Source organism: Betta splendens, chromosome 16 (genome assembly GCF_900634795.4).
Source record: "Betta splendens chromosome 16, fBetSpl5.4, whole genome shotgun sequence".
Classification (NCBI taxonomy): domain Eukaryota; kingdom Metazoa; phylum Chordata; class Actinopteri; order Anabantiformes; family Osphronemidae; genus Betta; species Betta splendens.
The window spans coordinates 5,389,439-5,406,085 of record NC_040896.2 but is presented as its reverse complement, the minus strand read 5'-3'; the positions used below and the strand labels follow the sequence as shown (position 1 = coordinate 5,406,085).

The window sequence follows — 16,647 nt, the reverse complement described above, 5'->3', positions numbered from 1 at the left end:
GCGGCGGGCGCGACCCCCTCCTGGAGGTCCGCCGGAACTGCGGCGGGCGCGACCCCCTCCTGGAGGTCCGCCGGGACTGCGACGGGCGCGACCCCCTCCTGGGGGTGCGCAGGGACTGCGACGGGCGCGACCCCCTCCTGGGGGTGCGCAGGAACTGCGACGGGCGCGACCCCCTCCTGGGGGTGCGCAGGAACTGCGACTGGCGCGACCTCCTCCTGGAGGTGCGCAGGAACTGCGACTGGCGCGACCTCCTCCTGGAGGTGCGCAGGAACTGCAACTGGCGCGACCTCCTCCTGGAGGTGCGCAGGAACTGCGGCAGGCGCGACCTCCTCCTGGAGGTGCGCAGGAACTGCGGCGGGCGCGACCCCCTCCTGGAGGTCCGCCGGGACTGCGGCGGGCGCGACCCCCTCCTGGAGGTGCGCAGGAACTGCAGCAGGCGCTGCCTCCTCCTGGAGGCTGGCGGGCGCTGCGGCTCCGAGGGTGACAGGGACTGGAACGACCGCTACAGGGCCGACGGGAACGGAGACTGGAACGACCGCTACAGGGCCGACGGGAACGGGGACTGGAACGACCGCTACAGGGCCGACGGGAACGGGACCAGAGACAGGGGCGACCTCTACTTGGTCGACAGGGGCGCCCTCTACTTGGTCGACAGGGGCGCCCTCTACTTGGCCTACGGGAACGCCCTCAACTTGGCCTACGGGAACGCCCTCAACTTGGCCTACGGGAACGCCCTCAACTTGGCCTACGGGAACGCCCTCAACTTGGCCTACGGGAACGCCCTCAACTTGGCCTACGGGAACGCCCTCAACTTGGCCTACGGGAACGCCCTCAACTTGGCCGACAGGGACAGGAACTGGAACGACCTCAACTTGGCCGACAGGGACAGGAACTGGAACGACCTCAACTTGGCCGACAGGGACAGGAACTGGAACGACCTCAACTTGGCCGACAGGGACAGGAACTGGAACGACCTCAACATGGCCGACAGGGACAGGGACAGGAACTGGAACGACCTCAACATGGCCGACAGGGACAGGGACAGGAACTGGAACGACCTCAACATGGCCGACAGGGACAGGAACTGGAACGACCTCAACATGGCCGACAGGGACAGGGACTGGAACGACCTCAACTTGGCCGACAAGGACAGGAACTGGAACGACCTCAACATGGCCGACAGGGACAGGAACGGCATCTACTTGGCCGACAGGAACAGGAACGGCATCTACTTGGCCGACAGGAACAGGAACGGCATCTACTTGGCCGACAGGAACAGGAACGGCATCTACTTGGCCGACAGGAACAGGAGCGACCTCAACATGGCCGACAGGAACTGGAGCGACCTCAACATGGCCGACAGGGACAGGAACGGCATCTACTTGGCCGACAGGAACAGGAACGGCATCTACTTAGCCGACAGGAACAGGAACGGGGACTGGAACGGCCGCAACATGGCCGACAGGAACGGCCGCAACATGGCCGACAGGAACGGCCGCAACATGGCCGACAGGAACGGCCGCAACATGGCCGACAGGAACGGCCGCAACATGGCCGACAGGAACGGCCGCAACATGGCCGACAGGAACAAGAACGACCCCTAACGGATCGACAGGAACTGGAACGGCGTCCCCTCCGGAGCTGGCATGACCGCTTACAGCTGCCGAGCTCGACGGGGGAGACGTCGGGCCTGATTGGGTGGAACTAACAGTTGTCAGACGGACGGTGCCCTCTGACTGAGACAAGGACTGAGCGTGACTGGACCGGACTGGGGCGTGACTCGACTGGACTGGAACATGGGCTAGACTCGGCTGGACCAGAGCATGACTCAACTGAACTGGGACCTGGACTGGGCTCGACTGGACTGGGCTCGACTGGACTGGACTGAAACCTGGACTGGGCTCGACTGGGCTCGACTGGACTGAAACCTGGACTGGGCTCGACTGGACTGGGCTCGACTGGACTGAGACCTGGACTGGGCTCGACTGGACTGGGCTCGACTGGACTGAGACCTGGGCTGGGCTCGACTGGGCTGAGACCTGGGCTGGGCTCGACTGGGCTGAGACCTGGGCTGGGCTCGACTGGGCTGAGACCGGGACTGGGCTCGACTGAACTGGAACCGGGACTGGGCTCGACTGAACGGGGGACTGAACAGGGCTCGGCTGGACTGGAGGCTGAACAGGGCTCGGCTGGACTGGAGGCTGAACAGGGCTCGGCTGGACTGGAGGCTGAACAGGGCTCGGCTGGACTGGAGGCTGAACAGGGCTCGGCTGGACTGGAGACTGAACAGGGCTCGGCTGGACTGGAGACTGAACAGGGCTCGGCTGGACTGGAGACTGAACAGGGCTCGGCTGGACTGGAGACTGAACAGGGCTCGGCTGGACTGGAGACTGAACAGGGCTCGGCTGGACTGGGGACTGGGCAACACACGGCTGAACTGGGGACTGGGCAACACACGGCTGAACTGGGGACTGGGCAACACACGGCTGAACTGGGGACTGGGCAACACACGGCTGAGCTGGAGACTGGGCAAAACACGACTGAGCTGGAGACTGGGCAAAACACGACTGAGCTGGAGACTGGGCAAAACACGACTGAGCTGGAGACTGGGCAAAACACGACTGAGCTGGAGACTGGGCAAAACACGACTGAACTGGAGACTGAGAACCGCGTGAGTGCAGGAAATCCTCCCAGCGGAACAACCATGGAGCTGGGCAGGTTGGTGCAGACACGACGGTCCGACGGGGCTGGGAGGAGGAAACCGAAACCATCGGCGGTGCGACCGGCGCTGGCGTGGTGCGGAGCGCGTCGCTTAACTCCTCGTACCTCGCGCACAGCCGCTCATAGAGGCGACGAACGCTGGGGCGCTCTAACGCGCTGTCATCGTCCTCCAGCGTCAATATCGCCACCTCAACGGCGCTACGCTGGTTCTCCGGGTTAATCGCCCGTCGGTAATCCTCCGCGAGGATCTTGAAATAATCACGTAGGTCGCTGGGTAGCTCGGCGCAGGTGAATTCCATGCTCCCTCGGGAGAAGAATATTCCCCGTACGAAAACAAGGGGAAAAAAGCAGTCACTGACCTGACCGGAGGCTAAGTGCTGGCTGGGTCCAAGTTTGGCCAGATTGTTCTGTCAGGACTCGGGCAGGCGGCGGACCCACATGCACAGCACGGAGGCAGGATAGTGGTTAAACAGAGGTTTATTTCCCACGGCAGGGTCAGACGGTCCAGGTCATACACGAAAGGTTCACGGCAGAAATACAGGCTGGGATCAGGCAAAACTCACGGTCAGTTAGTTAGTCCAGGTTCGGTAACAGATGGTGGTTACAGAGGATCAGGCATAGGTGCACGAAACAAAGAACACGAACGAAACTCGAGGAGCACGAAACACGGGAAGCACGGAACTCTGAAGAAACACGCGACACTGATGAAACACGAACGAAACTCAGAACTCTCAGGAAACACGACAATCTGGCAGCGAACTAAGGACACAGGTGGTGGTTAAATACAGTGATTTGATTAACTGATTACCGACAGGTGTGGGTAATGAACTAGGGAGAACAGAACTGATAACAGGAAGTAAAGCAAGAACGGAAACAGAAACTGGGAGTGCTACCAAAATAAAACCGGAAATGGAACCTGGAACCAAAATAAGACAAGGAAACAACAGGAAACAAAACCCAGATCGTGACAAATTGAGGAAAACAAAAACAACATTTTTCAGCACTGTAGCCAGAGTCATAGCTGTGCTGAGTCACTCTTCCAAGTCGTCCACTATCTTTTAGATCCAATCCCAACCAGATTACTCAAAGAAGTTCTACCTTTAATCAGGTCGTCCATATTAAGTCTACTATTAAGACCTACTCTGGACTCTGGAGAACCAGCCAACTATAGGCCCATTTCAAATTTACCCTTTATTTCTAAGATTCTTAAGATAATTGTGGCTAAACAATTTTCTGACCACCTGAGTGGGAATAACCTGTACAAAGATTTTCAGTAAGCATTTAGAAAACATCATGGCACAGAAACAGCTCTGGTTAGAGTCACTAATGATCTTCTATTAGCTTCAGACAATGGTCTAGTTTCTGTCCTTGTCCTGTTAGATCTTAGTGCTGCATTTGATACAACTGATCATAACATTCTATTACAGACACTAGAACATAGAATTGAGATTAAAGGAACAGCATTAGGATGGTTTAAATCCTATTTGTTGAACAGATTCCAGTTTGTTAATGTTAATGAGGAATTCTCCACATGCACAAGGATTAGCTATGGAGTACCACAGGGTTCTGTGCTTGGTCCACTTCTATACATGTCTCCTCTAGGTGAGATTATTAGGAAGCATTCTAATAATTTTGATTGTTAGGCAGATGATACTAAGCTATATATGTCTTTAGAAATCCTGAATGTCCCAAAACTTTCTTCTAACTAAATTCAGATAAAACTGAAATTCTTATTGTTGGGCCTAAAAATCTGAGAGAGACACTATTGAACATTAACAGCATAACATTAGCTTCAGATTCTACTGTGAGGAACCTCGGTGTCATGTTTGACCAGGATCTCTCCTTTACATCATACATTAAAAAAATATCCAGAACTGCCTACTTTCATCTTAGAAATATAGCTAAAATCAGAAGCATCCTCTCTGAGAGTGATGCAGAGAAACTGATCCATGCATTTGTTACCTCTAGGCTGGACTACTGTAACTGCTTACTCATAGGATGTCCTAACAGCTCCTTAAAAAGCCTACAGCTTATTCAAAATGCTGCAGCCAGAGTTCTGACAGGACTTAGAAAGAGAGATCACATTTCTCCTACATTAGCTTCTCTGCACTTGCTGCCTGTAAAATGTAGGATAGAATTTAAAATTCTCCCACTCACCTACAAAGTACTTAATGATAAAGCTCCTTCTTATCTTAAAGACCTCATAGTTCCTAATGCTCCCAGCAGAATGCTTCGTTCTCAGAGCGCTGGGCTACTTGTAGTTCCTCGATTCTTTAAATGTAGAACTGGAGGGAGAGCTTTCAGCTACCAAGCTCCTCTCCTGTGGAACCAGCTCCCTCTTCAGTTCGAGAAGCTGATACACTCTCCACCTTTAAGATCAGGCTTAAAACCTTCCTTTTTGACAAAGCTAGTTGGAGATGGTTCAGGTCACTGGCACTGCAAATTAATTTATACACTGAGCTCCTCTGTTTCCTTCTACCTCTTCTGTCCAATAACCTCCCATCATTGTTCTGTGTTCAACTAACCTTGTCTCTTTCTCTCCAGTACTTGTGCTTCTCTCCCGCTCTGTCTCTCTCTCTGTCTCTGTCTCTCTCTCTCTCTCCTAACCTACAGGTATCATTGGACTCAAAGTTTGGTGTCTGTGATGGGCAGCTGTGGATCCAACCATCCTGCCTCTGTCCAGTCCCTGGTCCAACCATCCTGCCTGTGCTCTGTTGTTGCATATTGTTGCTTGTTGTTGTTGCTGTGCTTTTCTCTCTCTATCCTCTCACCCCAACCGGTCGAGGCAGATGGCCGCCCACATCCAGCCTGATTCTGCTGGAGGTTTCTTCCTCGTTAGAGAGGGAGTTTTTCCTCTCCACTGTTGCTGTCAAATTAAAGGCTCGTTGTATGTGGTATCTGTTGGGTTTAGTTGTGTAAGGTCTTAAACCCTACTTTGTAAAGTGCCTTTAGATAACTTTGTTGTGATTTGGTGCTACATAAATAAAATTGAATTGAATTATATTGTTGTACTGTGTTAATAATTAATAATGTTTATATATTTTTTGTTATTTATATTTAATTATTATTTTAATTGTTATTAATAATTCATATTTTCTTTTCTTCTCTGTATCGTGCTAGTGTGACGCAATTTCCCCACTATGGGACTAGTAAAGGTTTTCTTATTATTGTTATTATTATTTGTTACAAATATTCGTCCACACAATCACACTTTAGTATCAGGGACCTATAAATAAATAAATAAATGTGATTATTTAATTTCTGGTTTTGCTTTCATGCCTGCTAATCTAACTCTGACAACGTCACCTTCATCTGTCCCTCCTCCTTCATGGTGTCGCTGATCACTCCTCATACTAACCCTTCCGCTGAGCATCGAGGCTCCACCACCAGACCACGCAGGGATATGGACACTTTCACATTCCTCCTTCTGTGTGGGCATCTTTCCAGAAAACAGTCCCTTCTGCACCACACCCGAGAATGTGGAGCTCAGATGTAGAAAGGATGCTGAAGATCAGGTGAGAAGTGTTTGCTTTATTTGAGCCTAAAGTCTCTGTTATGGTCTTGACAACATGGTTCTTATTTTGGTGGTGCTGTGGACATTATGGACTTCTCATGAGCACTGTTCCACATTCACACCGATGCCCTATTTAAATAATTATCTGCTTGGTTCCCCATTTCCTGTCATTGTTTGCTGTGTGGACTGTTGTTGATTAGTTTGGACCTACAGCCGTAGCTGGAGAATGAACTGAGGCATGTTTGCCCTTTAATGCGCACACATCATGTTTTATGCATGTTCCTTCCTTCAGCGCTAGTTTGAGCAGCTTGTGTGCCAGAAACACACAGTTCATATAAAACCAGCTCCATCTATCGAATCCTGTGATCTTGTCGGCTACTTGTCTAACCTTCATATAGGTGCTGAGCTGTTAATGGCCCAGGGGGACTTTAAGGTGGTTTCATATTATGCCACTAATGACAGAAAGGAGACAAATTCAATTTAGTTTACGTTTGAAGGCACGTTACAGGCAGCACTTCCCAGAACACAGCAGCACAGCTGAGTAGGGTTCTCTAGAATTCCCACAAACCCCAAACAGAACAGAACCAACGTCCAGCAGAACCAGCTCAAGGTGGCAGCTGGGTGGGGAGGTGGAGAAGGTTTGTGTCAAAACCTGCAGCCCTGTGTCACACTGAGGCCCGAGTCTCAGTCCACCTCACTCATGTAACATTCAGAATGCAAGACTTAGTGAGACCACAGCCAAGCGAACTGAGCAATCAAGAAACAGTAGTGTTGGGTTACATGATGAAATACGGCAGCAGCCTCCATTCAATGTCTCCAGGTTGTGTCACGTTTTTCATTTCTCACCATCTGAGCCTTTATTTATCTGTTCTTGGTGCTGTAGATCTACGGACACAAAGGAGTAAACTGCTAGTTTCCTCGGCCTGTCGACAGTGAAAACGTCTCAGTTAACTGTTAAGTTTTCAACTTTGATCACCAAAATCAAATCAAGCCATCCTTGGGTCCAAGTGGACATTTTAAATATTTCATGTTCTCAAATACTCAAAAGTTCCTTCAGACCTTTTGCTGTGTCACTCGTCTCCTCCCCACCAGCTCTTCCTCCCCCTCCTCCAGCTCAGTGGCAGGTGAGGAGCAGCACAGCCCCAGCTCCTCCTCGGTGTCTCTGGACTCCAGTGTTTTCTTCAGGGAAACAGCGACGTCCTGCGTCAGTGATCCACTGAGCCTCTTTGTCATCAACGTTGGGGGAAGTCGGTACGTCCTGTCACAAGAGCTGCTGGCATCCTACCCCGAGACCCGGCTGGGGAAGCTAGCCTTTTGTGGTCGTGACTCGGCCCTGGAGCTGTGTGACGATGTCGACTTCATGGAGAATGAGTTCTTCTTTGACAGAAGCTCACAAACCTTCCAGTAGGTGACATCTGTTTTTTTACCGTAAACACCTTCTCTGGTTTCTGCAGTTAGTTGAGGTTATTTCTAACAGGTCTGCCTGTTGATATTTCTGCTCTCAGGTATGTGATGAACTATTACCGGACTGGTCACCTGCATGTCCGGGAGGAGCTGTGTGAGATTTGCTTCCTGCAGGAGATTGAGTATTGGGGAATCAATGAGCTTCGCATCAACCCTTGCTGCCGCGAGCGCTACTATCACCACAAGGACCAGAAGGAGACAGTTGATGTACAGAGTGAGAGAGAGTTTCATGCTGACAAAGGTGAAGAGGACTTTGTGGGTGCCGCCTGCCCGTCCCTCCGCCAGCGCCTGTGGGACCTGCTGGAGAAGCCTGATTCATCACTGGCTGCCCGCACCTTTGGCTCGCTTTCAGTCTTCTTCGTGGTGGTGTCAGTAATCAACATGGTGCTCATCTCCCTGTACCTGGGGGAGGACTTCGGTGGGGCAGCACCTCTGCTCTTGGAGACCCTCGAGTATGTGTGTGTGGTGTGGTTTACAGGCGAACTGGCCCTGCGGTTTCTCTGTGTGAGGGATAAGTGCCAGTTCAGCCGGAGCATTCCCAATGTCATCGACCTGCTAGCTATCCTGCCCTTCTACGTGACACTGCTGGTGGAGAGCCTCCATGGCGGAAGTACCGAGCTGGAGAACATGGGCCGAGTGGTGCAGGTTCTACGACTCCTCCGGTCCCTGCGGATGTTGAAGCTGGGCCGACACTCCACAGGTAAACACTGTGGGTTTAATGTTTAAGGTTGTGTAGTTCTAAGGGTTGTGGGTACAAAGGCTGCTTTAGAGGTTTAATATGATGCTGCAGTTACACCCAGGTATGCAATGGGGGAACTGATTTCACACCTACAATACAGAGCCTCTAATCTGATCCAGGTAAACATCCAGGACAGTGGGGTCAGCTGCCCAGCTCCAAACACAAGCTGTGACAGATGTTCTTGGGGGAAGAGTCAGTGCTTAGCCTCCATCCACCACAACAGCCAAATGTTTGCTGTTGATGTCAAATGTCTGGTTCGTTTTAATATCTGGTGGTTGAACAGCTGATATAATGACCTCACACTATGGGATTTTTGTTTCCACCTCACCTTAAAAAAACAGAATAAAGAAAATGTATAAAATGTATAAAAAAGATAAAAACAAGACTTTTAAATAAAGACAGCATTTTGGCTCAGGGGCCTCGAGTCAGACCCAAACTGCTGCTGTGTTTTGTAATCCTGACATTTCCTCACGTTGCCACAGTTTGTTCGAATGTTAATATCCAGGAAATGGGTCATTCCTAAAATAGCTGTTCACTTCCAGAGTGGACAACATGGCGTCAGTGAGACGTGCTTCGTGTGTGACCTAGATGTTCATCAGAGTGGATCATGAATTACAGAGGAGGAGGTTTGATGTGCCTCCTCCTGTCACTGTCCCGTCAGCCTCAGTGAGTCCTCATCACAGGTGACCACCTTTGAGCTTCAATTCTCCCGCCACTGGAAACGGTTTATGTGACAACAGGGTTGATTTCTAGAGTTGAATTCTAATAAATTATTCACAGGTAATCCAGTAACTGGGCTCAAATATGTTTTTAGTTAAAAAGAGTTAAATCTCTTTGTAGGATCAACACAGTAAATAAGAAAAGATAGATTCAGAGTCACTGAGGCTGATGAAGTTGGACCTTTGGTCACTGTTTCATGGGCCAATTTCATTTCAATGTCACTATTTTGTTCAGTACAACTTATACAACTCACTACATAATCTTCCTCCTCGTGTGTCTCTAGGCCTGAAGTCTCTGGGTCTGACCATCGCTCAGTGCTATGAGGAAGTCGGTCTCCTGCTCCTTTTCCTCGGCGTCGGCATCTCCATTTTTGGAGCGCTGGTCTTTGCTCTGGAGCGCGACGTCCCCGCCACCACCTTCAGCAGTGTGCCGGCCGCCTGGTGGTGGGCCACCACCTCCATGACCACCGTGGGCTACGGAGACATCCGACCCGACACGGTCACTGGGAAGGTGCTGGCCTTCCTCTGCATCCTGTCTGGGATCCTGATCCTGGCGCTCCCCATCGCCATCATCAACGACCGCTTCTCAGCCTGCTACTTCACCCTGAAGATGAAGGAGGCTGCCGTGCGGCACAGGGAGGTGCTGAAGAGGCTGGCCCGCAGCTCGGTGGGGGGAGCGGGGAAACTCGGGGCAGGCGTGAACCTGAGGGACGCCTATGCCCGGAGCATCCTGGAGATGGTGAGGCTGCGGGGACGGGAGAGGGCGAGCACCCGGAGCAGCGGGGGGGAGGAGCTGTGGTGGTAGAACCTGAACAGGTGTCACTGAGGAGCCAGGACCTGGACCTGATCAGGAATTCTGGTGTTTGAAGACATTTCGTTGACTGAAGTCTTTTATTGTTTAGCACCCACTAGACAATGTCTGTGTATTACTTTCTTATTTTGCTTTGAAACAAATAATTACAATGAATATGTGAATTAAATTCCATAAAATCTTTTTCAAACACAAATTGATGCGAAGCAGTTTAACCTTAGAGTCAATTGAATAGCGGTTTAAGTTGCTGTTTGTATTGAAATTTTTCCATGTTTGCTTTGAGAAAAAGTTGACGGTTGTAGTTTGGTCTGGTCGTCTGTGATGAGCTTGAGCCTCCTCATTTAACAAACATGTGGGATCTTCTGTCTGACAGAAGGTTCCATGTGAGAAGGTTGAGAGAACAAAGAAAAGCCACCAGAACAGAACGCACAGATCTGACCTTGACCTTGACTTCTGCTTGGGTGCTCATCATCATTAGGGAGATATTTAGGTTTCCTGAAGGCAAACTGTTGTGGAGTCATTACTTTAATTTATGGGTTCAGTCAGAAACCTCAAATTAACCTCAAGCAGCTCTGAGTATTTGGGTCTAAGAAGGAAATGTGTGTGAGAGCTTTAATGTGTCTGTTAGAACAGCAGCTTAGTCTGTAACAGCTGCAGCAGCATAAGCATCCGTTTCCTTTTTAAATGAATCAGATGCAAATGAGATGTTCCAGTTTTCGTCTGGCCAGAGGAAGCTCAGTGAATTCAGGTCAGTTATGAGAGGCCTGGGAATGAAAAGCAGCTCGGACAAACTCAGGCAGCCACACCACGAGGAGTAACCGAGCCCTGCAGCACATGGACAAACACACCCTACTAAACACTGGCATCAACTCCATTTCCAGCAGCACCAGCTGACAGCCCTGGTGTCACCGTGGCAACCACACCCTGGAACATGTCAGGGCTATTTGCAGGAAGACACATCACACTACGCGCGAACACACACAGGTGGAACGAGGAGCTCATACCCATGAATCAAAGCATTTTTAAGAGAAATGTGAGATTTTCAGAAGACGCGAGGTGAGGAGAGCAGCCAACACACGTGTAGAACATCTGAACTTCTCTCCACAACCACTTCCTTTTACAGAGCTTCCCAGTAAATTCCTCTGTCCTACTTTCCTTCATCTCAGAGGAGAACAGCTTGTCATGCCTCCAGTCTGCAATGGTTCCCCAGGGAACCTACTGCTTTTGCTAAGTTATAGTTTTACTTGTTTCTCTGTGTCTTTTTATTTCACAGATAAAATGTTATCGACCTAAAGTTGAAACACGCTGAATCCTGGACTGACTCAGGTCTAAAGAGGCCATGATGCGGATGCTTCCTCTGGGGTTCATCCCTGCCCCCTGAGGATGGGAAAGCTGTGAAGGGACACAATCATAGTTTATTTTCTGTTCCAGGCCCATTTATTTCATTAAAATAGACCCATATTTAAAATAAATGAATACTGATTAGGAACTGACTCTGCTCTGTTATGTTACAAACTCAAACAAAATTGACAAGACGACTGTCAACTCCACGGGCCAAGGTAAAAGACAGCAAAGCGAACACAGTGTATCACAGTGTAAAGTTTTTGTCTTGAGTGCATGTGATCGTTGTGCATGAACCTGCAGTGAAGCTCCTGACAAATGCATGTCGGTTGGTCTTTATTGAACTGTAAATGAACTGCGTGGATGTATTTATTCACCTCAGCTGCTCAGAAACAATAGAGACACCGGAAACACTCATTATTCAAGCCTTCCAAGAATTCCCAGCATGTGAAGAGTCATTAGTCCAGTTCACTGTTGGATGTTCTGAGGACAAGGACGCAGTTATTTCTAGGTGTGACAAGACGTGAGAGGAGACAAAACGAGGACAGACTCACCTTCCTGCCTTCAAACGGTCCTTAAAGTGGGTCAGAAGCTGTAGCTGAGCACTAACATGCATCATCCTGTTGACGAATCTCGTAGACACTTTTTTGTATCAGTAACAAAAGCTCCAGCTAATGTTTTTTGCCATATTTTTATCAGTAACAATGCTCGTTTAATGCACAGGTCGTGTTGTGGTTGCAGAGATGCTGTGTACTCATCACCTGCTAACGATACAGAATCTGTTACAGCAGCTGTTGTTTGGACGCTTTCCTCCATGTGTCCAGATGCATAAATGTGTCACTCTCATCCCAGCCCATATAGACGCTGATGGCACCTCATCATGGACGAACATGATTGAAAGAACCAGGCAAAACCCGAAGCTGCTGGAGGAGCTGGTTTCGTGCTGCCCTCTAGTGGACAGCTGGTTCATCACAGCAGAGCAGCTCAGACTCTTCATGAAGTTCATCAACGCTAATAAGTTAATTCAAATAGGTTTAGTGCAAATTAAACTTATACCGATTTATTGGGCCTGTGTATTGGATAGTGTTCTATTACTTATCACAACTTTAGACTATTTGAATTGTACATTAATTACACATCATCAAACAATGTCAGAATTACTAATTCATGAACGTCACATTTAAAAAGAAAAAAGGTAAATGTTCATATTTTACTATTATTAGAGGAGCAGATAACTGTTTAACTTCAGTTTCACACTGATGGTTACAAAGACCAGAGATTTTTTAATTTGTGCAGCTTCTGCTCGGATTTTCTGTATGACAGCTCTTCTATATGAATAAAAATAATTGCTCCAGAGATTCTGAGTTCATTCATAAAAGTTGAATGAAGAAGGAAAAGAGGCTGAGCAGAGGAACGCAGCTGTGAAAAGACAACACAAACACACAGGGTCCAGCTAAGCCTAATGCAGTAAATGTGAGTGTTGAGGAGGCACTGAGGCTGGAACAGGCAGATCAACAGTTTGCTTCATCAGACGAACAGTCACTACTGCTTCTTCTGTTTATCAGTTACACTGAATCGGAGTTCTGGGATTTTTTTACCTTCTTGTCCAAATGCTCATCTACAACCGACTGGATGGTCCATAGCTGCTGCTGGTGCAGATGACGACACATTCAGTGACCGAGCAGCAACAGCAGAGGGAGCCGCCGTGAACAACGTGTCGGACCTGCGAGGCTCCAGCAGCAAAACATGTTTTTCACTGGCAGCGTCCGCTGCGACCCGCGGGATTATTTATAGGCTGATAACGAACATGTGTCCTTCAGCCTCACGTTGGTCCACAAATAATACAGCATAGGAGAGAAGACTTTACAGAAACGTGTTTATTAAGACAACAAAAAAGCCTGAAAACTCAGGAACATTATCAGATGCTTCGTTACGAAGCAGTCGTGGTGATTTTCCTTTACACAGACCAGAAACAAAGAACAAGCAGAACTCCGCGTGGGAATTCCAAAGAGGTGAAAGCACCACAAAGTGTTGTCATGTGACGTCATCCCTCCCTCCCCATAGCAGCCCCACATCCTCTACACGTGTCCGGGACCAGCCTGGCTCACCCACGCTTTGTTCGACGGGACCAGGCCAGTTACAGGACAACACGCCGGGAGGCACCCAGCGAACCGCCGCCCCCTCCCCCACAGCAACACCTTCCTCGACGCAGAGCTTCACACGCTGCTCTTTGGGACCCAACCTAACCCATTGTTCACAGCCTTCGCAGACTCACACTCAGTCTGCGTGACGTGCATTTACATGTTAACAATTCCTAAAAATGTGAAAAATCCCCATTCGAACTGTTGAAAAGGTTCTGGAACGTCTGATTCACAAGGCGACGTTCAAACACACAACGCGGCTCAAGGAGTTAGCCGGAAGGGTAGCGGGTTAGCGTGCTAACTGCTAGCCGGTCACAAACGTCTCAGACAAAAAATGGACGAAAATCCAAAACACAGTCATCAGTTCAGTGTATGTGAGGCGGTCACCGCCCGCCCGGTCCGTTACGAACACGGCACATTGTCTCCACAGTCCGCGGCGGAGAACTGCAGCCTCCTTACGGCCTCCTTGATGAGGTTCCCCGACAGAATGAGCTCCTGCAGCAGCCGGTGCGGGTCGTCCGGCTCCACGCTCATCCGTTTCTTGTTCCACGGTTTGATTTGGTCCCAGTCCTGGTCGCCGTTGGAGCCGGGGACGCTGTACGGGCTCGCCCTGCTGCTCCCCCTGTGTCCCCGCTGGTTCCGGAGCCGCAGGCAGCAGCCGCTCCGTCTCTGCGCTGCGACCCCAGAGCCTCCGCCGATGAGGGCCGCCGGCATCCCGGCGCCGCCGCCGTGCAGGCAGGACATGGACACGGACACCGTCTTCGTTTTCTGGTGGCCGCCGCTGTTGTTGTGCAGCTGCAGAGCTTCGCCGATCTTCGTGACCAGCGCGTCCACCTCCTTGGAGTCCACGGTGACGGACTGCTCCAGAAGGATGTAGTTCTCCTTGCGACAGGGCATCGCGGCGGAGCCTCGTCGGCTGCTGGATGAGCTTTCTCCGGGCTTTGTTGTCGGGATGAACGAGCGCCGAAGCGGGCCGCTGCTTGCTCTCAGCACGCCGCTCGGCAGTGAGCAACAACACAGTTGATTTGTAAACAAAGGGTGACGCGTTGTGGAAGGTACCATTATCTCGACCGGGGGGGGGGGCGTTCCACCCGAAAGTACACCTGATATTTACGCAAACACTCGTCATCACAACATGTTGTTGGTTTTAAGCCACAATTACATCTTCTGGACAGAACCTTTGTCTTTCGCCGTCCGTTGCCGGTGCGTTGCTCCCTCGCAGCAACCCGAGCACGTTTCTGATTTGGTTTGCTCCGTCCAAATGGACGTTACATAACGCGAGTGTCTGCTGCAGCCCGTCCCGGCAAAGCAAACAAAGCGCAATTATTTCATAATCAAAACGAGGAAATCTCTCCCTGCGTCTTATCAGTCACACATCATGTAAGTCATCCATGCGTCCAGACACAAGCGAACACAACAAACGCACCAGAAAGTTGTGTAACCACTCAAACTGTGTCCCAGAAACACATGATGTTGCATTTATGACACTTTATTTTTAAAATCAGCACACTTTTCATTATGTTCGTGTTATGAATGACCTCAAGGACCTAGAAATACTCCAACATATTATTCTGTATAATAACTGCTAGTTTTTCTGTTGTGAATGTGTGCAGACCTGTTCGCTGCTGCTAAGTGCTGGTTCACATGCTAACGCAGCGGATCTGAGCCTCAGCCGTGAGTGTGACACTAAACGTGTGAAGCAAGCCAGCGTGTGCACGGTGACAATAGCAGGAGCAGAACACGCTGTACGCTTGTGTTTCTGAGAAACGGCAGCGGGGCTGAACCCGACGCTCCAGTGGAGGCTGAGCGGTCCTGACCATAAAAGGAGCTGCTATCAGTGCTGCCACGTGGGGCCTGCTGCTAAACGCTGCTGTGGAGCCAATCTGAGGGCTGGGCCGAGTGTCAGCAGCAGGAGCCCAGTCATACCCCGAATCCAGCAAGAGCTGGTACCACAAAGTGAAACCAAGATAAAGTGTCGTCACTTCCTGAAACCTGATGATGGACTGTGTTAAACCCACTGCAAGACCACAACGTCTCCACAATCCATTAAAGCTCCTATTCTAATTTGTGACGGGTTATATTATGAGTGGTCCTGCTGCATGAACCAGTGCTACGAAGCAAACTCACCGGTGGCGTTTGCAGGTCACAGACAGGATGTGAGACACGTTTACCGACCATAGAGGGAGTCTTCCTTCCCACAGTGAGCCTGGTTCTGCTGGAGGTGTCACTGCTTCCTGGAGCTGCTCAGGGGGTTGTGTTGGGTTCTCTATAGAACTCTGCCTAGTTCTCTAAGTTCCTCAACGTTACCTCAAGTGCATTGAGGCGATTGTTCTTGTGGCTCTGTGCTATTAAGAGTATTGTGAGATGATGTAACTGAAAGTAGAGACATTTAATTTGTTTTTTCTTTTTTGGGTAACTGACTCAAGGTGAAGATCTTTCACAGGTAAAGGGCACAACAACATGAAACTTACTAAAGTCAAAGTGGAAAATACACAACTGTAGGAGAACAACAAACTCTCTGTGGTTGTAAATGTGTGATTCAGATGCTTCCTCATCCTCCATCAGATGGCATCGTGAGGAGGTCACACCTTCCTCTAGTCATCAAGGTGTTTGTGTCCGTCATTGAAGCTCAGTGGAGGCGGTGCTGCAAGCTGAATGGAGCAGGCAGGGAAGAAAACAGGCCTTTCAGCCAGAGGATCAACTTTGCTAGCAGTTGGAGGGTGGCCAGGCTGAGCTCGGGGTCGACGGGTTCGTCTCCTCCATTCAAGCACTGAGCAACGCCATCTTTACCTCCTCCCCCCTCCCTAAGAGGAATGTGAGGTGGCTGCACATGGCAGGAAGTAATAGCAGAGGGCAGAAACACAATCAAAGCCTCAACTGACCTAAATGTGACTGAATGGATTCTCTCAGTTTGGATTTACATTAACCCGTTAGTGTGGTGAACAATACCCCAGAAGAATCAGTATCTCTTTGTCTGATCTGTTCTACGGCAGCAACAAAAAGCCCAGAACCATGGGTGGCTCCCTCCTCTGCCTGTCTTGCTCCATGGTGCTGCGCTCACAACTCGGAATGCAGGCTCCGTGTTTGACCTAACAGGTTCTGACAGGCACTTTCAGGGCCCAGAGACCAGTTTTGTATTTGACCCAAAGCAGCGGATCATTAGTTGAAATTAGGTACAAACACAGGCTGGGAATAAA

The 16,647-nt window shown here is 49.9% G+C and overlaps 2 protein-coding genes across 4 annotated transcripts; one reads left to right on the top strand and one right to left on the bottom strand.

The window, feature by feature from the left end:
- The first annotated feature begins 6,043 nt into the window (after positions 1 to 6,043).
- kcnv1 (potassium voltage-gated channel modifier subfamily V member 1) lies at positions 6,044 to 11,457 on the top strand. Of its 3 annotated transcripts, none has more exons than XM_029130464.3 (4): positions 6,044 to 6,236; positions 7,328 to 7,639; positions 7,741 to 8,399; positions 9,442 to 11,457. In XM_029130464.3, exons 1-4 carry the CDS (start codon positions 6,199 to 6,201, stop codon positions 9,960 to 9,962), a joined length of 1,530 nt encoding a protein of 509 aa, XP_028986297.1. In that variant the 5' UTR covers positions 6,044 to 6,198; the 3' UTR covers positions 9,963 to 11,457. The 3 variants fall into 3 exon arrangements, with proteins under 3 accessions (XP_028986297.1, XP_028986296.1, XP_055359312.1); XM_029130463.3 differs by having other exon boundaries at positions 7,119 to 7,639; XM_055503337.1 differs by having other exon boundaries at positions 6,044 to 7,639.
- Positions 11,458 to 13,171: 1,714 nt separating this feature from the next.
- Positions 13,172 to 14,476, bottom strand: gbp (glycogen synthase kinase binding protein). The gene has a single exon (XM_029130458.2). It carries the CDS (start codon positions 14,345 to 14,347, stop codon positions 13,853 to 13,855), a length of 495 nt encoding a protein of 164 aa, XP_028986291.1. The 5' UTR covers positions 14,348 to 14,476; the 3' UTR covers positions 13,172 to 13,852.
- Positions 14,477 to 16,647: the final 2,171 nt, after the last annotated feature.